Genomic DNA, 24,720 nt, shown 5'->3' with positions numbered 1-24,720 from the left:
ACAGAGCCTGAGGCATGAAAGGCACCAGCTATTTTCCTCAGGCACCTTTAATGCACACAACCTAACGTTCATGATTAAAAGTGCCTTGAAAACAATACTCTACAGACTTGGTCCATTATGATTCATAATGTGCGAGGGTGCTCACCCGGTTCAAATGTCTGGAGAACAAACAGCCTTGGATAGTGAGTTAATGTTTGAATGAGCAGTGTTGTCTTTATGGCCTGTGTGGCAGAGGTGAAGACATCAGAGGGAGGGTCAACCTGCAGAAGCACAAGGACCAGAGATGAGCACACAAGTGTGTGTGGTAGAAACCAGGAGCTCCATGCACAGCTCAAAGTAGAAGGACTGGACCAGGGTTCACCCTCACATACTGGGTCCCAGTCCTTCCCTTTCCACTGGCAGAATGAGTGCATCTGGCTGGCCCAAGGAAGCAAGACAATAAGAGTGATCTCATTCCTATTGCTTTCCCAAAAAAAACAGTATACAAAAGCAGCAGACTCTTGCAAATAGTTTCTCACAAGTCATCTAATAACATGGCAGAGATAGGAACTCACCCAATCACAGGCACGGTTCTACCCACTGAGGCGATGACCAGACATAAAATGGTTAAATAAAGTTGCCCAGCATTTCAGAGCGAGTCAGCATGAAAGCCAGACACTTGTCCTGCTCTTAGCAATTGTGCAACCCTACTTCTCTGAGAGAAAGGATATTTATATATCACCAGACATGTACAGAGCTATGGAGACCTTTAGCACTACAGAGAAGTTTAACTCTGCTCCCTTAAGGAGGGGCAGTCTCTGGAGATATCCTTCAAGTCTTAACGCAGGTTAAATTGGTCACTTAATAACTACAAGGCCATTAGATTAAGTATTAGCTTTCCACTGTATCGTGTGTGTCTGTGTGTGTGTCCTGTGTTTAGTGTGTTTGTGAAAATGAAATACAACCAGAGGATTCAGAATGACTGGGTAAAGTGTGACACTGTGAGGACCCAAACCGATCCCCAGCACCCACATAAGGGGTGGCTGCTGTAGAGTGCACTTCAAGCAAGCTGTCAGAAGGCAGGAACTGGAGGACCACTGCGATTCATGCGCTGGATCAGTAACCTCCAGGTTTAGAGAGAGACCCTGCCTCACAAAATAAGGTAAAAGACTGAGGAAGAACTCTGATGTCTACGCATGCACGCATGCACATAGAGGCATACACATACACACAAATACATGCATACTCACAAGTGCGTGCACACACACAAATGCACACAGGAGCACATATGCATATACAATGTGTGTGTGTGTGTGTGTGTATGTGTGTGTGTGTACAGGAACACAACAAACCCCTTCCTGCCACCTGCCACATACACATAAATAGACACTATTATTCACCTAGGTATCTGGTGCATAATCACCATCTAACAAATTAGCCAAACTTCTCTAACAACACAGTAATAGCGATAGGTTTAAACACAACGTTAGAGAGTTCAGAGAGGCTCAGCAAATCCTGAAGTCTTTCTCTTCACTCTTTGGGAAGGGATTCCATAGCCTATGTGTTCTCCTAGTATATGTAAGAACGAGACCCCCAAAAGACAAAGGGGGGCATATTTATAAGTCAGTAGAATATTTCACCTAAAATACAGTGTAAAAGTCAAAGACAATTTTAAAAAGCCTGACATTTACAAGAGTCTATTTGATTCTCAAAAGCCAAACATTCCAAAATTACTAAATCACATATAGAATGGGCAGCCTCCAAAGAAAGAATATAAATTGCATGTCACATCTCAACTGCAGAGAAAAGCCAGCTGATGAAGTCAGCCTGCTGAGCAGGGTCTAGCTCTGGGCTCCTTCCTGTCCCTCAGCATGGAGCAGGGTGGAAGTCCCTCCTAGCCTCTCCCCCTCACCAACCATTCTCTCTCAAACACCAGAGAACAAACTTTCTACCAGGTTTCCTTTGAATTCACACTCAAAATATACAAATAATCAGCAAAGCCATCTCAACTCGGATGATGGACATTTTCCAGATACACTTCAAACAGGTTCTCAGGCAGAAGGAAGAAAAGGAAAAGCCAAGAACAGACACCCAGCCTCTCGTCAAGACTCGGGGATTCTCCTTCCTGGCATGGACTGTATGTTTACCACAGACTTTTCTATTTTCCTTGCAGAACGCTTCAACTCCAACATGAACCAAGCATCTGAAACAGTGAGCCACCTATGGCTTGCCCCCAAAGCACCCGGTCAAATGCAGCAGACACCACCACATCAGCGTGTGAAGCAACTCCCACAGGATGAGTGGGCAGGTTTCTGCCACCAGGAACCTGTTAGCCCTCATCATCTTGGTGGAAGAGGTCCCCAAGACAGACAACAAGACAAACACACATTCCCAGCTGCCCAGGATGGTACCAGAGGAAATCTATGTCATTCTTTCTTTGCTAGCCTCTCTATGGAGGGAATGCTGGAGAAGGAAAGGCCAAGAAGAAAGGCAAGCTGTGAGCACTTCTGGCAAAGAAGGGTCTGGGAGGAAGGGGTTTGAGGCAACAGTAGTGACAGTGAGCAATATTTCTTTTATTTTTAGATTTAAAGTAAATGTCTTCCTGATTGTATCAGACACACAAGTCAAAGCCTTCTTTCATCAGTTACAAACACAGAAAAAGCCGACTGCTGTGGCTGTTTCAAACTGAAGAAATGGATTGTGGGAATTACCATAAATGACCAATGACATCGAACCATGTGTCTCTCCTTCCAAAACATCATTAGGACTCCAGTAAAAGCCAGTCAGGAGTCATCTGAAATTGAATTTGGAATCCGTGCAGCTATAGATTACTTCTCAAGAAAGATACAGAAGGCTCTGATTCTGAAAGGCAGGGCTTGCAGGAAACATGAGCTCATCTAACACGGGCCATCTCAGGAGGGAAAGAAGTCACTCTCAAATACTTATGATGTCAACCAAGTGAGACCTGGGATTCTTCTCCCCGAATTCTAACTCCAGCTCCATGTAAAAGTGTCACATACCAGTGAAAAACTTTCCAAAGAGCCCCGCTCCCTCCCATAATCCCTGGACCTATGTAGCAATTCAGCAGCTGAAACTCTTAGAGTAAATGTGGGGCAGAGGCCAACACCCCCATTCTGATGCTGGGTGGGCATCATCTGTAAGACCCAAGGCCCAGCAACTGAGTCCTTCCTCTTATGATAATGATGACGGTTCTCCCCTCCAAGCTGGTTGTCCTCTTGTTAAACTACAAGAATTACATGAGCCTAGCCGTGGTCCACAGCCTCATACGAAGCAAATTTAAACATGTACAAGAATTTAATTCGTACCCATTAGCTAAATAAACCACAAATGAATTTTTTGACCAACCATAATTTTGGGAATAAGCTGCCAACCTGAGTTCTCAGCCACTGTTTGCATGTAGCAATCACCATAGAATTTGGGAAACTTACAGATGATCCAGTGCCCACCCCAGAGATCAAAGCTAAAAGGGCCCGAGGTGACAGCAGGCAGAGAGAATTAACCCTGACCCCAGTGTGGCCTCACACTGCCCAGACAATCTCAGGATGCCATATCTCTTCCCTGTTTCCTTCCTGGGAACTTGAGAATGGCAGTATGATATTGGATAAAAGTTGGATTCTTGTCTTTTTCTTTTTCTCATTTTTTTCCAGTCCCCAGTTTTTTCCCCCTGGAAATTCAATCTCTCTCTCTCTCTCTCTCTCTCTCTCTCTCTCTCTCTCTAGCACTGAAGCAGAAAAGGAAGAAAGAAAAAGTACACCCCCCCCCCCACACACCCCCCCCACCAAACCAGACACAATGGATCCAAGTGTGTTGTCAAGTGGAATGACTTCACAGTACTCAAGGTTTGCAATGGGTCAGGGGAGGCAGGGGCAAGCAGCTTTGGAAAGAAGAAACCTCTAGAAACGTTTCCTCCTCCTCCACCTCTCCTATCCTAAAAGCAGAGAGCAAAGGAGAAGTTGAGAAGGGGACAGGAGAGCAAGGGCCACGCATACACTGGCCGTTTGGCAAATGTGCATTATGGTGTGTCGGATGGGAAGGGTTTTATGTAAACAGTAGCATGGGCCCTGAACTCTAGAGATATGTGAAGGAATTAATTCACTGGCTCTATGTTTCAGAGGTATCTGTATCACCAGACCCCTACGTGCCACGCCCTCATCCCAAACACAATGAATCAACTTTCAGGATGCCCAGCTTACTGCTGAGTTACTCACTAGAACTTGACAACTAAACAAGCTAAACAACGGAAGCCACCATCTGAATGACACAGACAAATACACGGGTCCCTTGAGGTAATCCTGACTTAGTTATACAAACAAGTATCATCTGAGACCAGGGATCTTTTACCATGTGCCCAGAGATTATGGTAATACACATGTGCATGTAATCTCAGCAATTCAAGAAGCTGAGGCAGGAGGATTACTGGAGACTCAAGAGTTTGGGACCAGCCTCTGCAACATAGTGAAATACCAACTCAAAAAGAAAATAAAAGCCAGGTAAACTTTATCATAAAAAGACTACCATGTCTCTTAATGTGCCCTGCCTGCAAGTTCAAAGACTGAACGAAGAGCAAGCACGGAGCTACCCAGGCCAGCCTTGGGACTTTGCCTGGTGGTGGCCTGGCACAGGAAATGACATATAAGACAAAAGTGACCTCAATGGAACACAACTGTCTGCACATGTAACTACTTCAGCCATTACAAAAGTTTCCTGTCCCCTAAGATCTATGGCTTTTCAAACTGTCTACTAATTATTGGTGACTTCAAGAGTTCTCTTTTGACAATGAGAAGAGACAAGCTCAAGTAATAATTGTCTTGAGAGAAACTTTTGTCTGAAAGAAATCTTTCAGTGACCCTGGAAATCATAAGCTGTGGCCTTTGCCCCTCCACCCTTCTCATAGATTTACTCAAACTCTTCCAAGTGCCACCCCAGGGAACCAGTGACAGTACCCACTCCCTTGGGAAAGTTACCTCGAATGACTCAAGTTGACATTGTGGTACCCGAGAAACTCCTAAACTGTCTTCCACCTTGAATCTTTTAAATACAGCCTCCACCCCCCCCAAAAAAATATTAACACATTCTTGTTAAACGACCTAACTGGCCATCCCTTGTAACAACTCTGGTTATCCTCCCAATGCATAGCCAAGGCAAAGCTTTGGAGGAAGGGACAGTCACAAGCTCTCCATGAGGATGAGGCAGGGAATAACCTAAGTCAAAAGATAATTCCTGCATGTCTCCATTTTCAGGCTTCAGACTCTAAGGTTTTCAAGGAGACAAACAACTACCCCTTGCTCCCAGTGCTCCCACCCTGCCCTCAGGGAGGGTCCTAGTGTAGGGAGCTGCTAACTAACGCACAGGCTCTGGCTGAGAAAACGCTTTCCACAATGGTACAAAAAATAGCAGATGAGCAGGCCAAGGTTTTATTTTGGTCTGTATTTGAACTCAAATTAACCTAAAAAAAAAAATCCAACTCTGAAAACACTAGAAAGTGAAAGAATCATACTTAAACCAGCCCCACACTCAGAGCCATTTGCTCCAAGCTGACCCTGCGGGCCAAGAGGGCACGAGAGTTGAGAGGTCAGCGGCTGGGAAGCCTCAGAGGAGAAAGTGTGAAAACACAATTAAGTGAAACAACCCCGACCATTTGGCCCATGGAAGAGAGGGGAAATGAGTGTCGTGGAGAATGACTAAAACCTGGACCCCTGACTTCTCGGGATGGTAAGGAGACAGAACCAACGCCTTGCTTCGGGAGGTGATCTGGCTTATCTCGAGATGTACTGAGCCGAGTGACTCTACCATGTTCACAAAATCACAGATGAACAGGCAGGTATCGGGACAGATGGGACCCTGCCCAGGGTAGGTCTTCTCTAACAGTGTCAACTCATGATGCTGAAAGGTTCCTACATATATTAAGCTTCACGGTAAACAAGCACAGACTAAATCCAGTAAGATCACCAAACACATTTACACGGCAAATCTGCACAACACCCGGGGTTCAACAGCAGCAGAAGAGGAAAAGCCCCTTCCACCCCTCCATGCACATCAGCAGGGCTGGATTCATCACAAGAAATCTCATGTTGGCCACACTGGAATCAAGCCAACAGCTAACAGGCTGGGACGGGCCAGAAACTTGAGGAGCTGGGGGGGGGGGGGGGCGCAGAGGATTCGAAGGGGCGCTCACTCCAGCCTTTCCATCTTCTCACAGGAAAGTCATTTCCTTCAGATCACAAGTTCACCCATCATCAGGAACTCAGCTGTCGTCTCAAACGTCATTCAACAGTCAACACCATGCACAGAAAAAGGGATATGGAGAAACTTTCCTTAAAGCTAAAACGTTAATGTTACTATGAGGCTTAATTGATGGATGGGCAGCTAGAACATCGGCTGCCCTTGAAGATGACTGGGACCCCCATGATGGCTTGACACCTGCACCTTCAGCTCCAGGGGTTCCCACGCCCTCTGCTGGCCAATAGACTCAAGGAATACACGTGGTGCACTTTCACACAGGCAGGCAAACATCACACATGAAATAAAAATAAATATTATATTCATGAACACAGAAAAAAACAAGACATAACTTTAGGCTTTTCACTCCCGGATGCTTATGAAATAGGATGCTAGTGGACTGGAGAGATGGCTCAGCGGTTAAGAGCACTGACTGCTCTTCCAGAGGTCCTGAGTTCGATTCCCAGCAACCACATGGTGGCTCACAACCATCAGTAATGAGATCTGGTGCCCTTTTCTGGTATGTCTGAAGGCAGCTACAGTGTACTTATATACAATAAATAAATCTTAAAAAAAAAAAAAAGAAAGAAAGAAAGAAAGAAAGAAAGAAAGAAAGAAAGGAAGAAAGGAAGGAAGGAAAAGAAATAGGATGCTACGTATAAGAAGGCCCAATGAAGTTTCCAGAAGAGGACAGGACATCTGACATCTATTCAGGAGTGACAAAGTCCTGACATAGGCACACACTAACAGTTAAATGGGAGAACACAGGCACTGAGGAAAGGAGAGGAGTCACGAACTATCCGGTCCTAAGATTTCTGCTCCTGTTACAGGGCAAGCAAAAGCTGCAGCATTTGCAAAGCCCAAGCCACCGAAGAGTCATGCCCCCTCCTTCTGTAGATACCGTTTTTTAGATTTTTCTCCATATTTATGTGCATACACATGTATCTGTGTGAGCGTAAAAACCACATGTGTGTAGGTGCCCCCTGGAGGCCAGAAGAGGGTGTCAGATCTGCCTGGAGTTACAGGCAGTTATAGGGCCACCTAACTGGGTGCAGGAACCAAACTCGGGTCCTCTGGAAGCCTCTGAAAGCCTGGGACAGCTTCCCAGCTCCCGCAGAAACATTTCCTTCAGGCTAAGGAGGGAACAAGGTTGAAATAATCACAAGCCTCCCAAGCCTCCTTTTTGTTTTTACCCAAATAAAACAACCTAGTGTCGGGGGGATGTGCCTAATGCTTGCTCCATAAACCTGGCTGGCACTTCCTAGATGAAGCCATTCTTACTTCTTTGTCCTTAAAGGAAAAGTGCTTCTCTGTAGGGGTGTCTGCCTAGCTCACAAAGTCCCTTCACCACCAGTATTAATTCACACACAAGCCTGAGAACTTGTCCTGGGCAGAGCAACTCAGACCCCAAATTCAGTGGACATATAGGGAAGACTCAAAGAGGCCAGGTTTATGAAGAATGGCCACAAGGAACAGACGTGCCAATCCTATATGAAGCCAAATTCTGAGGTCTAATGCCACGGGCCCTGAGCCAGAACAAATCTCTTAGCTCCAATTTATGAGCTCTGCTTATGAGCTGGGCTCCGTGCCAATCAATCGATTCCTTTAGAGTTCATTGTCTTATTTAAACCTCGGCACCACCCGCAGAACAAGGCAGCACATGCATCTAACCACGGCGGCAACCAAGGCTCAGGGGCATTTAGTGATGGATTGGATCTCTACAGCCTGTGCTCTTAACCACCACACTGAACTGAATACGTTATTGATTAGCCCACAGCAAACAAAATCGTGATTCTGCACTCTGAAAACCCCCTCTTTCCTTTGCAGTAAAAGGTCGCAAGCCTCAAAGACAATCTCTTCCTTCCAGATATTTTTTTTCTTGCTTTTCTATCTCCTTGGAGCACTCTTGAAGCAAATGGGAGGCAGCAATAAGAAACAAAAGCTACAGAGTCCATGTGTTTTATCAGGTCCCTCTATGGAGAAATACATTCCCAGGAAGGGGTCCCCAAAGAGGGAGTAAAGCAATGGGTGTATAGATGTTATGACAACTTCAATCTGCAAAGAGTTCTGAATTGGGGCGGGGCTTAAGCACACAATGACACATAAAATATGAGACAGTAAATGAGCTGTTCAAAATGAGGAGAATATGGTTAATGCAGATGTATGGCATGTCAGATTACAACGGTGGCTAGTATTTTAAATGCGGTAGTTTTCTCTCACCACTTAAGACGATAAGGCATTCATGCCCACAGAGATACAGCATGGAAACCAACGATGAGTGTGACCACACCCACTGTTGCTGGAGTTGTGATCTTCTAACAGAAAAAAACAACTGGATGAAAAGTGGGAAGAGACTATACATGGGTTTCTGTGAGATTAGGGTCGGTCACACTCAAGACAACTTGACACCCACACTCCAGTGGAAGACTGGCATGATGCCTGCTGGTCTGAGCTGCAAGGAGTCCGGCTTTAAAGCAAAGGCTGCTGCTTCCTGGGAGAAGACAGTGCACACTCACATCAGCTGCGCTCAGGAGGCGTTCCTGTCCTCCTTCACTTAGGTTCTACACCCTCCAACCTAAACCACGTCACCAAACCACGCAGACTAAAGATGTGACTCGGGGCTGGGGAGATGGCTCAGTGGTTAAGAGCACTGAATGCTCCTCTAGAGGACCAGGGTTCAATTCCTAGCACCCATATCATATGGCAGGTCATAACTGTATAGGATCTGACACCCTCACAAAGGGAAGAATGCAGACAAAAACACCAATGGAATAAAATTAAATAAAAATTAATTTAAAAAAAGATATGGTGACTTTCCTACTGGGATGAACTTAGCTTCATGTCTGAGAAACAGTCTTGCAGTTTGACACCATACTAAATTAACCTGTATGCAGACCCCTGTATGTAACAGACACACACACACACACACACACACACACACACACTAAATGTGCCTGGAAATTCATTTGCTAAATTTTGCTTTGTCAGAAGACAAGGAGATATTCCCCTTTCTTCCATAAGGAGAGGTTGTCCAGCCCTACTGAAGACCGTGTATGTTGTGCGAACTCCTAAATCTAGACATTTAAATCATGATATCAGGTGTAAACTATATTTCTAACATAAGGGAAAGCAGTTAAATGAAAAGCGTTAGAATGAACTGCTCTACTCTGCTCGCATGCTAAGTAGCAAGCACTTTACAGGAGCACTCTGGTGTAATCAGCCGAAAGCTATTGGGCATCAGGAGTGAGGCAGGTACAGACTCACGGCCCATGCTGAACTGGATGCCAACGTCTTAGGAAAGGATGGCCTGGCAGGTGCCTTAGCAGCCTAGGGGACTCCCCTCAAACATGGGCTGTCAACTCCTCCTTCATAGTTCTTCAAGATACACCAGGAGTTTTAGGATACTGTCGTCATCACGGTCATTCCCATGGTCACTATATGTCCTGAACTGGATGGAATTCCAGCAAGTCTTTTCCAACAGACCTGGTAACATGGCAGAGAAGGCAGGCCTCTAAAGCTTCAGTTTTAAATAAATCATTCTTACCAATGCATGGTCTCTTTCATCTGTCACAATAGTTCACTCCGTAAAGAAGACACCACAAGCGGCAGAATGGTCACCTCTGAGCTAACCGTCTCTGTATCTTGAAACCCCTCAGAACTTCATCTAATCCAAAGATGAGTCAAGGCTCCGTACAATCTAGTCCAGAGTTCTTCTGCAGCTCTGAGCTACGCTGCCCGTCTAGTCCCCACAATCCCAACATACGGTAAAGCATCATCAGCGGCCACACATGCTAACACATTTACAGAATTAGCATCTCTAGGACAAGGACTTATGAAATACTAACAAAATTACTATCTGTCAACAGCAAGGACTCTGGCCTGAAGTACAGAGGTCAGTTCAGGCACTGCCTAATGAGTGCCCAGGCACCCGCAAAGTGTACCTGAGTTAGGTTTCTTAAGGGAAATAAAACTTGACAAAATGAAGTCAATAACCCTATGCCAGTCTATGGGCGTTTTGTTAAACTGCTCTATGAAACCGAAAGTCTAGGGGCCCTGATCTCAGATTAAGTCGTACCTTTACTCTACCAATGAGTAAGTGGTGGCCATCTGGTCTCCCAGGCACATCTCTATAAGAAGCATTAACGTACTTATGCCACTGGGGACCAGGCAGTGAGTTATTGCTCAGTGCTATTTAATGTACAAGAGTGAAATTTATTAAATGACAATGAAGCAGTAATTACTAAATGGTTCCCTGGTGGTTCGAAAAGTCAGTAATTAAATACCACTTACTGCACCACGATTGTTAGTTATTAAACAGCACTAATGGAACAGTTCATTAAATGGTACCTTGGTGTCCTGGAGGGGCATTTCCATGTGGCCTGCCATACGCGAACACAGACCCTGGGGAAATCTGGCTGTCGCAGGGAACATGAATCATCAGAGTGCAGACCACTCCAGAACGGTGCTGGCTATGCAGCTGAGCAAACACCCCATGCAACAGCCTCCCTTGGAAGTGGCTGATGTCCCAGTTCACCAGGCTGCTCAGCTACAAGGTGTAACAAGGTGTAACAGCCCCACCAAAGTTTGTCCCAGGGCTGTCTCAAGTGTCCATCACACCCAAAGTTCCAGGGCATCCTCTCTCAGAAGTTTCTTTTTGACATTCTGATATATGAACAAAAGACATTTAAAAATAAGTCACAATCTAGTGAAAAGCTAGGTATCACTGAACACGTCTATATTACTAGAGTTTCCTGTGGTGTGCAACATGCAAATACACACACCTGAATGCACACACACAGAGATTAAAATCTGCCATGTCTCTGTTGTGTCTTTGATTCTTTCCATTTGATTGGTTTCTGCCTCTTGTTTTTGTTTTATCCCAGAATGTCACACACACACACACACACACACACACACAAAATAAAATCTTCCAGTTATCTCTACTGTGTCTTTGATTCTCTCCATTTGACTGGTTTCTGCCTCTTGTTCTAGTTTTATCCCAGAATACCCCCTTCACTAGTCAGCTTCTCCCTTCCCTCCACACAGCAAGCCCAGCCACGTCAATCAAAATTCACTAAGAAAAATCCACCTCCCAAGATGGCTATACCTGATGAGGCTAAATAACAAAAAACTCACAACTACTTTAAACCCATTGCTTCACATTCCAGATAAGCTTACAGTGAAAACAAGTCAGCAGTGGTTTTTCTTCCTCCCAAAGCTACAGGCACCTCAATCTTACCTGTTGTGACGATCTTTACCAGCAGACTCCACGAAGGGCCCATCTGTGTAACTCCCAGACAAAGGCAGCACGTAATGAATGTTAATATGAAATCACTCTGGGCAGTAAACGAGCACACGGCCAAGAAGCTTTTAAAGGAGATACGTGATATCCTTCTCGTTGGATGAAAGTGTCAAAGAGTTAAGCACTGAACCAGTGAACTGGTGGAAAGTGTCAGGTGACACAGAGGATGGACAAATGAGATCAAAGAGATAAAGTTCAAAGAGGGGGACAACGGGCCATTAATCACAAGGATGGGGCAGACTCTCCCAGCCTAAAATGCCTGGAGAGAACATTCTAGAAGAAACCAGAGAGGGCCATGCAAGCAAGCAGTGTCTGCTTATAAGTGCTAGAAAACACACCTACACAGAAATCTCTTGTAAGAACTCAGCATTGGGTTTTATTATCCCCATGCACGTACAGAGAACTATTGGCTATTTTTAACATTCAAAGTTCTCTTAAGTAAAGTTTAGAAATAATGTGAAAATATGGAGTTTCAAAGGCTATCCAAAGCAGAGACTGAAAGAGGACACTGCTTTAATTATATAAACTTCATGGAACAATTAGTTAAAGTCAAAGTCAAAAGAAGATAACTGTATGCCAGGATAACATGAAGAGAATGAATTCTGGAGAGACAGTTTTGGTTATTAATTATTGGAGTTATAAAACTATCAAAACTTTTCCCTAATCTGAACTCTCTTTGAAAGGGATAAAAGTAATACCCAAGAGATTTGGGATACTTGATGGGGGAGGGGGAGGGAGTGCCAGTGTGAGTGACAGATGATGAGGGTGTGTGTGCCGGTGCAAGTGGACATGATGCTGTGTGTATATTAGTGCAAGTGGACAAGATGGCTGTGTGTGTGTGTCAGTGCAAGTGGACATGATGGTGTATGTGTGTGTCAATGCAAGTGGACATGATGGGTGGGTGAGCATGTCAGTGAAGTGTACATGATGATGGGTGTGTGTGCCAGTGATAGTGTGCCAGTGTACAAGTGTGGGGGGGCTGTGCCGGCACAAATGTACATTATGTGTGAGTGTGTGTGTATGTGTGTACATGATGGGGGGGGTTACAGATGGGGTGTGTGTGTATTACATGATGGGAGTGGCGTGCACCACAGCACATGTGTGGAGGTGAGAGGACAACTGGTACAACTGGTTCTATCCAGCCAACTTTTCACGAGTTTCCGGGCCTGTGCATCCAATTCCCTTGGCCACTGAGCCGTCTTACTGGCCCATCGTGGTCATTCTTTCTTTATGAAATGAAAAAGTCACTACTGTCCTATGTCACTACTGTTCTTTGGGGACTCCCAAATGGAAGGAGGCTGACCCTTTGTCAAGCACCTCTGACCATCCCTAACATGACCAGAGTCACCTACCTAACCAGCTTGTAGTGGACAGGCAGATCGGAGAGAGCAATATCCAGCTATACCTTACCTGCACCCACTGGACATCAGCCTCTGCCTGCTTCCCAGCCTCATGGGAAGTGTTCTTGTAATGAGCACTAGGGTTCTATGAAGCCTGGATAGGACATCATGGCTCTACCTCAAGCCCTCTTGGCCCTCTGAGCTCAACACAGGGCCCTGAGTAGACAATGGTCATCAAATGAAATATCACAGAAAGGGGTGAGGACACAAAGTCCAAGATATCCTGGCTTCTGTACTCTTCTATAGATTTAGCCAGCAGGCAGTTAAAAAAGGCTGCCTGGACACAGCACCCATGTGGAAAAAACAGGGATGAGGAGGAACAACTTCCAGCTCCTATTTTAGCCACAAGTCGTGGTGTTACTAATGACATAATTCTTGCCTAGGTCTTGCTAAATCTGAGGTTGATAATTCTCCTTTAGGAGCTGCACAGCACTCAGAACTGTGCATACTGGTTTGTGATCGTACAAATTCAGTATGGGCATCGCTTGGTGCAGAGGCACTGCAGGGGAAGGTCCAGCTTGACCATTTCTGAGTTTCCTGTGAGATAAACCCGGTTTGAAAGAGGTTGGTACCAAATTTTGGCTAAAAATAAAAAATATTTTTCGGCTCTGCCTCACCTCCCCAAAAGGTACCGAGAGCCACAGGTGTGGGTCTTATCAGTACCCACGGGAGGAATCGGGTCCATGTCCACCCAAGCCAAGGTTAAAAGCCCACTCATCTACGGATGAGAAAATCATTTGATCACCTCAATTAAGCGTTGCCTTATTTAACTTAATTAATAGGGGGGAGAGAGATTGGAGACGTACTATTGAAAGGGCAAGCCCTTCACTGCCTCCCACCCAAATAAAAAAGCCAATTGGCCTTGTACTACAAGAGCCGGTCGAACTCCTTCTCCCTGTTTCCCACCTATCATCCAAAAATGCGGAGGAATATCAACTTAGTGTTATAGTGTATTTCACATTTGTTCAGTCAAACTTAGCCAGAGTTCCAACGCCCTACTTAAAATTCAACTAGAAAGTTACCTAGGAAGTACTAATTAGCATTATAAAGTCAGAGCCTACAGCTCCAGGCTTTTCAGTTAGTTGTTTACTAAGATAAGAAAGGACAGTCTTAGCCTTATACAGTTTACCATAAGAAAAGTTAAGGAATCCCATGAAAGCAAGTTTTTTCTTTAGCCCTAGATTCCAGGCAGAACTATTGAGCATAGATAATTTTTCCCCCCTCAGGCCAGCTTTTTCTTTTTTTAAATTTTGTTAATAAAAGGGAGGAGATGTAGTCTCCCCTCCCCTAGCCTGAAACCTGCTTACTCGGGGTGGAGCTTCCTGCTCATTCGTTCTGCCACGCCCACTGCTGGAACCTGCGGAGCCACACACGTGCACCTTTCTACTGGACCAGAGATTATTCGGCGGGAATCGGGTCCCCTCCCCCTTCCTTCATAACTAGTGTCGCAACAATAAAATTTGAGCCTTGATCAGAGTAACTGTCTTGGCTACATTCTTTTCTCTCGCCACCTAGCCCCTCTTCTCTTCCAGGTTTCCAAAATGCCTTTCCAGGCTAGAACCCAGGTTGTGGTCTGCTGGCCGGACACAACACCACCCCATGCATTCCTGAATAATTATTTATCCATGATGAAAATGTGGTTTTAAGCCACATAAAGAGACTGCACATATATCCTAGCAAACATATAGTGAAGAAAAGATAGGTTTGGTCCACAAGTAGACAGGCATACTGTGTGTACATGTGGTGGTTTGAATATGCTTGGCCCATAAGGAGTGGTACTGTTAGGAGGTGGGGCCTGTTGGAAAAAGTGTGTCACTGTGGGGTTGGGCTTTGGAGGTGTCCTCCTATGCTCAGGCTCTACCCATTGTGGAAGAGAGCATCCTCCTAGGTGCCTGAGGAAGACAGTCTTTTCCTGCTTGCCTTCAAAACAAGATGCTGAACTCTCAGCTTTTCCAGCGCCATGACCACCTGGATGCTGCCATGCTTCTTGCCTTGATGATAATAGGCTGAACCTCAGAACCTGTAAGTTAGCCCCAGTTAAATGTCCTTATAAGAGTTGCCTTGGTCATAGTGTCTCTTCACAGCAATGGAAACCCTAAGGCAGAAGTTGGTATCAGGGACTGGGGTAATGCTGTGATAGGCCTGACCATGTTTTTGCTTAAAGGAATGTGGATTTGGGGACTTTAGATTTGGAAAGCCATGGAGTGCTTTAAGTGGAACTTAACTGGGATCCTCGCAGGAATATGGAAGATATTGGTGCTAAGAGTGATTTGAACTCTAGAGATCATTCTTATGATATTTTGGTGAAGAATGCTGCTTATTGCCCTTGTATGAAGAGTCTGCCTGAGACTAAGGTAAGGAGATTTATATTTATTGCATTGGCAGAGGAAGTCTCAAAAAAGCCAAGCAGAGACTTTGCCCTCTGGTTTATTCTTATGAAGAGCATTTTAATCAAAAGTAACATGCTTAGAAAAGGAAAATACAAAATGTATGGTTCAAAGAGTAAAGGGGGCCCAGAAAATGGAATGAAGCTAAATCCTGCCTGTGTTCAAGGATATTCAGTTCTCAGAGTTCAAGGCCAGCCTGGGACTGTGCAAGCTCTAAGGAAAGAACAGCTTAGGTGGCACACACCTTTAATCTGGTCCATACCATTTGCTGGAGGAGCTGAGAGTTCTACATCGTATTATGAAGGCAACCAGGAGAAGATTGTCTTCCGTAGACAGCTAGGAGGTAGTTCTCTCACTCAATGGGTAGAGCCTGAGCATAGAAGATACTAATCTAAAATCAAACATAATCCAGCGCTCTCTTAGTAAGTATCTGTCTTGTCTTCCAAGACCAGAGCCCACTAGCCCAAGGCAGCACATTTGAACAGAGCTGTGAACTATGTGGAGGGGCTACAGTGACAGAGCAGAGCAGGCAAGATCCACACAGGTTAAAGGGAGGGAGAAAAGGATTGTCGACACAGAAAGAGCCACTGGGACCTCAACTCTATCCACGTCACCCTCTGACCATGGCCCATGAGCATTCCTGGCTACTCTCTCCATAACCAACTTGCCAGAGTACTAGCATGCGATCTCAACTCTTCTCACACCCTCCCAGACGCCTGCCTGAGCACCAGGAAAACAGACAGCTGGGAATGCCCCGAGAGGCAAGAACATGGTATCTAAGGACCTTCTTTAGAAGCCTCAAGGCTGAAAGAGAAGGAGAACAGAAATGGTTTCAGATAAGGTTGGGGAAGCTGGCAAAACCAGATCCCGCCATGTGAGTGTGTCGTGACAGTGAATTTGGACTTGATCCTAATGTAAGGGGAGAAACTGCAAGATCTTAAGGAAGTCAATACAGCATGATTCATGCTCTAACTTACCTGCTAATAAAGTTGACAGTTGCTGTGTATTCAAGGGATCTCGGAGAGCCCAAACTCTAAGCGCCACTGAAAATCCATTGCAACAGTTCAGGATATGCCTGTGAGAGCCACAGAGAGAGTCCTTCTAATTCCATTTTCCCACACGCACTAAAGCCAAGCTTCCAGAGCAAACACAGGGAAGCAATGGGCCTCACTCACTAAAAGTCCGCAGTCCACGGTATGGTGGGCCTTTTTCTGGGAAGTGATTTGCTTTCTGGAGCAACACAGTAATTCTGATTTTTTTTCCTCCAAAGACAAAAGACAACAGATGAAATATATATATATATATAGACTGGCTAGTTGTGATGGTGCACACCAGTAAAGATGTTGAAGATGCTGAGGCAGGAGAATAAGGAGATTGCTGCCGGCCTGAGCGATGCATAGTCTGTAAGAGGATGCAACAGGTATAGACACCGCCAAGCCTGAATTCAGTCTGGAGTTTGATCCAGGCAACTCATGTGGTGGAAGAAAAGAACTGAATCTCCAGTTTGACCTCTGACTTCCATGTATATACCATGCCACATACACACCCACACATGTATATGTGTACATGTATATTATGTATATGTGTGTATATATATATATATATATATATATATATATATATATATATACACACACACACAAATAAATTAATAAACTATTTTGAAGTGAGACCAAACAGTAACATTCTGTTACTAACTTAAGCAAAGTTGGCTCTTGATTCACAGGAGTGAATTTCCAACCATGTATTACTATTTGAACCTCATTACTGTGAAGATGTTTATTCACACAGTTGTGTAATGTTAGGAAAACAAAGCAGGAAACTATGCACCAGAGCAAATCGCTGCAGCAGACCGTGATTGGCATCTTTCACGTGGGGCATGCCCCTGTGTAATCGGTCCTCCAGAACTCTGAAAATATGACTGCTATTTATCCAGATGGAGCCTTCCTCTCCACAGTTACAGAGCTTTACAAATATCATCCCCCTAATAACCCCATAAAGAGGGGTGAGCTTGCTATAAAAGTTCATTGGGCATGAAAAGTTGGCACACTTATCCAGCAGCTTGTTCCAAAGCCAATTATTAAAATTAATTTTTAACAGCAACAAAAATAATTTGACCGAAAGAGTAAGCTAATAAGCAGTGAGCTACCTCCCTGTGGCACATCCCTGCCACACAAAGGCTGCCTCTCCGCACCCAGAATTACTCCTGGGAAAATGGCCCCGGGAAAGAATGGGAGCCCAGAGCCTGGTGCCTGCAGCTGTCTGGAAAGCACTGAACTTGAAGGTGTTTAAGGAGCCCTAAGGCTGTCTCCAACGTGCTGGGGAGATTATAGTCTAATGAAAGAAATCTAGAGGAGGGCCATCCTTCAGAATGCTCAGAGTAGACTAAGAGCCTGAGGGCAGACTCAGTGACTGGTCTCCCCAGTGACCTCCACGCATGTCTGCAGACAAGAAGCAACAGACGACAAAGGCCTCCACGGTCGGGCAGCTGGACTCAAAGATAACATCTGTTCTTAAGCCCTTTCCCGGGTATACCCAAGGGGCAGCGGTTATGCCTCCTTTTCCCACCTTCTACTTCTGTTGTGGGCTTCCTTCTGTCTCTCTTAAGCCACTGAGAACTGTAGATAAAAGATGCCTAAAGCTGGCCCAGTAAGAGCTTCCAGGCTTGGCGAATGTGCTCACTTCTCCTGGTTCGGAGGTCCAGGATTATCCCATGCACCCTGGCAATAACTAGAAGTATCCAGGCCAGGCCAGGCGACCTTTCCAGCCTTTCCACAGTACAGCTTCACATCTCCGCTCTGCCACCTGCTAGGTCCATTACTTACACAGCGACGTAGACTCACAGAATCTCTGCTAGCTCTGTAGAAAGGTTCCAGTCCCCGCTAGGGTGGAGGGGAGATTATTCATGATAATGAATGTCCTGTGCACAGCACAAAGCAGATGCCACGAATGGTCGCTGTTTTCAGTTTGCCTGCTTTCATCCCTCTGTATTAGTCTCAGATTCAAACATTTAAGTCAGCTCAAACTGGGCCACCCATCCCAGTCCGTATTCAGGGAAAGGGCAGCCAGGCCAGTGACATAAACAGGCTTTCAACCAGGCAGAGCTGTGATCCAAGCAGTTCACAATCTTGGGAAAGTTGTCCCACCAATGACTCAGATTTATAAGGTAGAAAATAGGTTGGGGTGGAGGCTGGCTAACATCTCCATCAAAGGACGCTGGGAAGACAGTGGGAAGCACTAAGTAACTTATCTTTTTTAAACACTCCAGTAGTTCACACTTCAGAGTACTTCCTCTCTTGGTCTCCAGAGAAAGCCCCAAAGTGCAGGGTCTTAGAAATCACGTTTAATTTGAGTGCCACTGTTGTCAGTGGATGGCAGGGCTTACCTCCATGTTTTATTACTTTTCTAAAACTTATCTTGTGTGTATGCATATGCATGTATGTGTGTTCTCCACACACATGTGACAGCCGGAGGATGGCTTAGAGCAATCCATCTGCTCTTCTCACCATGTGGGTTCTGAGGATTGAACTAGGAACCTCAGCCTTGGAGGCACATGGCTTTACCCTCTGAGCCATCTCACCTCCCTGCCTCTAAGTTTAAAAGGTTTCATTTACCTGCACAGCGCTGGCCTTGAACCTGCGGCAGCCATCCTCAACGCCCTGGAGGAAGCCTGACTGTGTCTGCTCTGCCTGAAAACCTGCAAACGGATTACAATAATCTTCAGGTGGTCTCTTAAGAAGCAGCCCTAGAAATAAATCTAGAGCCACTCCATCCACGTCCCCCAGCCTCCACTGGGTGTCAGGAAAGTGGGAAGATGCCACCCACACTAAGCATATGAGCGTTTGGGCAAAGCTTGCTCATTTTGAAGAAAGGGACCCTCTTCCAAGCTTCGTGTCTGAAACTGGAAAAGCAACTCTAAGGCAGACACGGAGATTCCTGGCAGTGTGTGGCATGCAAACGTGCCATCCATCACCACGGACATACAAAGTAATGCTACCAGTCTCCTTAGGAGTCATCAAATGCAAAGTGACATTGCTCTATATGAACGTAAGATTATAGAGTCCATGCTGACTCCACAAATACGGGCATCACTGTAGCTCATGCTGAGAAAAAGAAAAGTAAATAATGAGAAGATTTGAAACGGGGAGAGAACAAAAAACAGGCACCATTTAGGGTGATGTCTGGCCAAAAGGAAGCAAGCACTAAAACACCAGAGACATCCTTAGTATGGCCTTCACAGAAACCCATCAAGCAGAGTAAGCCTTCAAGTTACTGGGGAGGGGACCGAAGCAAGGAGACTTCACATAACCTCCCAGAGATCTCTCAGCTGATAAACATTACAGCAGTCTGGCTCCTAAGCCTGGGATTTCAGCTACTTGATCCCACCAACTTGTTTTATCTCAGCCAGTCACAGTTTATAAATCAAGATCAAGGCTGCCTCCAGCATATGTTGCAGAAACATTTTGTCATAACCTCCACTGCCAGTTTGCAGAGCATGAACCCTGCAGGGCCAATGTGTGTGTAGGGAGTCAGGGTTCCTGGACCCCTGTCTCTACAGGTCTGCAGAACAGTCCCCTTCTATATCCCAAAACCCTGGGGGGTGACACAGGAAGAGAGGAAAGACAGCCCCATCCCAACCACCAGAGCAAATAGAAAAGGAGAGCCAAAGAACATCAAGATATTTAAGGTTCCTAATTATGGGCCAAGGATATGCTGATCTCCTAATACATTGAAACGCCAGGTTCTGTCTACAGCAGTGTATAAACCAGGTGTGGTGGTGCAGCCCTGAAATCCCAGTACTTGAAAAGTAGAGGCAAGAAGATCAGAAATTCAGTCATCTTCAGCCATATAGAGAGTTCAAGGAACCTGGGCTTGACCTGGAAGGCAGGGAGGGAGGGAAGGAGGGAGGGAGGGAGGGAGGGAGGGAGGGAGGGAGGGAGGGAGAGAGGGAGGGAGAGAGGGAGGGATGGAGGGAGGGGAATAAGGGTTCTCTGGTTACAAGCCGAAGAAAAAGCAAAGATATAAGATTCCTTCGCTTTTCCTGCAGCAAACCCTGCATCACCAAATGGGTTATGAAACTAACACAACCCAGTTCTTTGGAAAGCCCTCAGGATCCAGCAACTCACAGAAAATTGTATTCTAAAAAAAACAGGTTCATATACAGTAGGAATCCATGGTTCTCAGCCTGGAAAGCTGGTGTGCTATCCTTCCCTCTCAAGGACTAACTCACGCAGCAATATCTGCAGACACCTCCCGTGGTCCTGCCTGCTGATGGAGTAGAGGCCAGGATACAGCTAAACATCCTGAAGGACATCCACAACAAAGAAAGACCCAATGCCAAATGTCAACAGAGTCAGCCCTGAAAAATCCCCACTTCAAGACACACACCGCTAAGCCAAGCAGGGCTACTCGGGTTTCTTCGTGATTTTTCCATTTTGAACTCTACACTCACAGACAGCGTTCTGAGTTAACTGCGATCTGCTTTGGCTTTACAGAAATACTTCACTTTAAAGAGATCTCCCATGAAAGACTGAAGTCCCCAGTTCCCATGGTAGAGCCATTCTTCCATGCAAGAACTCTAATTTAGGTGGCCATCATCAGTAATACTAAAAACAAACACACACACACACACACACATCTTTAAAGGCTGCTCCCATGGCCTGGCCCTTTGTCTCTTAAAACAATGAACGGAGATGCTTATACATGTAAGTGGGCAAACCCAGAGTTACAGATTAACAGCGACTTTCCCAAGCAGGCTCTCCCACCTGTCATCTCCCAGCAGGGGAACAATAGCAGCCACAACACAGACCTGGCCTCATCTGACCAAACAGTGCCCAGCCTTCTGCCACCTGTCCTTAAGAAGACACAGGTGCCAGCCTGTATAGCTATGTGATTACTATCTTCCCAACAGTATCCCTATCTGACACCCACTGCTCTGCAGCAGTCATACATGGGCTACGGCTTACACGTCAGAGGCTGTAAGGCTCCCAGACAGAAAACACCATTTATAAACTCTTACATTCACCTTCGGGGAATGCCGGAACCTCATTTTTATTGGGTCTCTTCCACCACAAATTTGTAAAGCTATTTCCTATTTCCAAACATTAATTGCTATTTTCCTCTTAAAACAAGGTTTCAGTGACACTGACACACAGCACATAAAACCACATTTCCCCGAGGGACATAAATTACATTACTAGGCTGGTACACGCTGCCATGAGCAGGCCAAGCCTGTAAACGACACGTGGTATGTTGGTTCTCCCAGGACAAATGTAAACACTTCTTATCCAGGTTTAGGGCTTCATTTCACCCTTTCCAACTTACATGTTAGACCAGGAAGTAAGCCCACAAACTCTGCTGATCACCCAGAAGGCAATTTTCCCAAGAAACACATACTCTCTAATAAATCGGACCACAGGGAAAATTTAATCTGTTAAGTGGCCACTAATCTTAATTCACAGGAACGTACACACTCCAGAAGTCTCTTGATCTCAAAGGCAGAGGAAGGCCTGGGGAACGCCAGTTTCCAGAGTCCCTGTCTGTTCTGGAGCCAGAATAAACACAGGAGTGGTAAGACACGGACTGCCCAGTGGCAGACACTGCCCAGCAAAGGACACTGCCCAGCAAAGGACACTGCCTAGGGGCAATCTCCACTCTGAGGAGGACAGGCAATTCAAGACAGTAGGTAAACACAGTATATCCTACATGCCTGAAAACAGCCCCAGCTGACATGCAACCTGAGGCCTGAGCAGAGAGGGAACAGTCAGGGAAACTTCCGGGAAGGTCTGACCACTCAAGGGTTCAACTTTAACCCATAAACCTTTTGCTTCACTGAATTCTCCTGGGGTCCCGTGGAGCGAACATGACTGGCTGTGCCTTCCAGATCATGGAGCTGAGCCCTCCTGCCTGAGGTCTGGGAAGGAAGAGAACGTGAGCCACACCAGGCCTCACTGGCTCGTGCTGTAAAAGTAGAGGTAGAGGCGGGCATGCAAACAGGTGTCACCTCTGCTTGGTTCCTGCCTCCTCTACAGAAGTCCTCTCTGGGCACCTTGGACTTGATGTGGGAGGTAATTAACTGACTGCTTTCTTTGTATAAGGACTCTGTTAAAAACCAATCTTTTAACATTCATTTTTTTTTTTCATGAATCCTGAGAACCCTGTCACACCTGCAGCATTTAATTATGTCGTTTGATATAAATCCCCATTCACTCTTTTGTGGTTACAGACCCCCAGAGAGCGTGGGGCAAGGGACAGGTTTGTGCTAAAAGCCCACACACAATAAGTAATTAAATAAAGAAAAAGTGCTGTCAGAGAATATGCTTTCCATCATACAGTGCCCTCCATTTAAGCTTGGAATAGTGTGTGAGGAATCTGGAAACACCCTTCTGGCTCTTGTTAACGCTTTAGGAACCCTGAGGAAAAGAATCAAATTTTCTCTCCACAAGTGAATGGATGGGTAAAAGGTTTCCCAAGTCAACTTTCTATTGACATACATGATTTCTCAAGTTGTTTCTAATTTGCTTCAAGACTTTTTGGAGATCAAGTAAGCATTTACATCCTCTTGGGAAACACTGGTGTTACTGTAACACAGCAGGAGTAGATCCCCTAGGCAACTATACCTCAGTGCCAAGGGCAGACCCCATACGGAGTCCAAGTCTACACCTCAGGCCATGAGGATGGGGGCACCACAAAAGCCAAATCACTTCCCAAGGTCTTAACCAAAAAGAAGCTAGCACTGAATGAGCAAGATGAAGTCTGTTCTCCATGTTCAAATTCTAATAACCCAGAAAGCATTAATGACCCCTTCTCATGGCTCCTTCTCTCTCAGATCCACCTCAGGGGGCTGCAGCAAGCCTGCTACCTTCATAGCAAAGAGCTCTGTGATCTACAGTGTAGAACAGCCTGGTCTGTAGTGATCAATGTGAGCTGACTGCAACTGGGCTGTCTGCTTACTTCAACACCTGTCCTGGAGAGAAGGAAGAGGGTGTGCAAAGGCAGCACAGGCCATAGTTAGAGAGCAGAAAGAGCTGAGCTCTCCCCTAGAGGTGACACAGAAACGCCACATGAGCATGGTCAGCTGCCAGCATCAACTTTCTGTTACTTTAACAATATCTGAGGTAGGGCACTAAGCGAGAGGATTTATTTCGGCTCACGGCTTTAGAGGTGTCAATGCACTGCCATTAGCCCCATTGTTTTTGGCAAGGCAGCAGTGCTGGGAGTAGCATGTGATGGAACAAACTGTCACCTTGTAACCAACATGAGAGAGGTAAGTGGGGGTGGGCTGGAGTCAGCAGCCGAAGCTTCATTTACAGCCATTGTTCACCTGAAAATACAAAATAAGCACCTCACACACACCAGGGACAAAGGCAATAAGGGGAGAAAGCAAGACAGATAACCACTGCTGCCCCCATGGGCTTCTGCCAAGGTATCTGGTATCTTTTTGCTTCCTTGAATACATGCCATTTTAACTCTACATCCATATAGCTCAGGCTGCAGCCATGTGACTTACCTCCATCCTGCCAACCAGTAACCTGTCTTCACCCTGGAGTTTATCAGACAGAACAGTGCCCTGGCCTGGAAGACATGTCAGGCCTCTTGGCACAGGGACCCTTTTCCATGCAGGAAGCCTGGTTCCTTCGGGTCACAACTAGAGAGAAGCAGGAAGAGGGCTGCCAGGTTTCCTCACACGCTGCCCGGATCTGTTTACTTCACCATCATCTCCCATCATTTCTGACACTCCACTTCAACTTCCTGAACACAGTCAGAGAGAAAGCTTTCAAGGACCCCTAACCTACACCCAACCTCTGATTAGATACAGTCATGCAAGGGAGAGCATAACACAGAGACGAAGCAAGCGGGTGCTCACCTCCTAGGACTGCAGGGCAAATGTACATGATCAGGATTCACGAGACAAAAGGAAGGTTTGCCTGCTCTCCCTCCACCCCAGCCGACCCGTCATGTCATCAACTGTGTCCACAGGTCTGTATGGTTTCTATTAGTTATGTTATGTTTCTATTATTGCACTACTTATTTTCTTAGAGTGGACCCCATAATAATGAACAGAAGTGGCCACAGTTGAGGAGGACACCCTAAAAACAACAGGATCCGAGACAGCAAGAATGTACCTGAGGCGAGAGGGCCAGTGGTGGTAGCTGTCCACTCTGACCACAGACACAGCCCCTAGGAGATAGAGGTCTATCGCTTTGCTTAGAAGAGTATCAGACAGACATACCGACAGCCTTTTCTGCCACCCCTAGCTCATCTCCTTGCCCCTCTCCCTGCCCCTTGGTCACTGTGAACCTCCTCAGAAGAAAGCGAGCTGCCTTGGGGAAGGGTGCCAGCTGGTGGCTGGCACAGAGAACTGTCCACTTGCCACCATCCCCCCCCCCCCCCTTGAAGAATCCATAACCCT

General features: G+C 45.9%; 1 protein-coding gene across 7 annotated transcripts in view; it reads right to left on the bottom strand.

Moving 5' to 3' along the window:
- The window catches only part of Lhfpl2 (lipoma HMGIC fusion partner-like 2), a 138,259-nt gene that overhangs the window by 100,351 nt on the left and 13,188 nt on the right, over positions 1 to 24,720 (bottom strand). For 2 of the 7 annotated variants that reach the window (XM_030247231.1, XM_011244639.3), the window contains 2 exons: positions 18,923 to 19,005; positions 16,286 to 16,383 (listed from right to left, as the gene is read on the bottom strand). The exons of 2 other annotated variants lie outside the window; for them this stretch is intronic. In XM_030247231.1, the coding sequence (XP_030103091.1) occupies positions 16,286 to 16,383; positions 18,923 to 19,005 (181 nt within the window). Of the gene's footprint in view, positions 1 to 554; positions 713 to 11,458; positions 13,245 to 16,285; positions 16,384 to 18,922; positions 19,006 to 24,720 lie in introns of those variants that run through there. 3 more of the 7 variants (XM_030247232.1, XM_011244641.3, XM_011244642.3) reach the window with 3 other exon arrangements.

The sequence above is a fragment of the Mus musculus genome, chromosome 13 (assembly GCF_000001635.26).
Source record: "Mus musculus strain C57BL/6J chromosome 13, GRCm38.p6 C57BL/6J".
Classification (NCBI taxonomy): domain Eukaryota; kingdom Metazoa; phylum Chordata; class Mammalia; order Rodentia; family Muridae; genus Mus; species Mus musculus.
The sequence above is the reverse complement of the archived record's forward strand: the minus strand, read 5'-3'. Positions and strand labels throughout refer to the sequence as shown.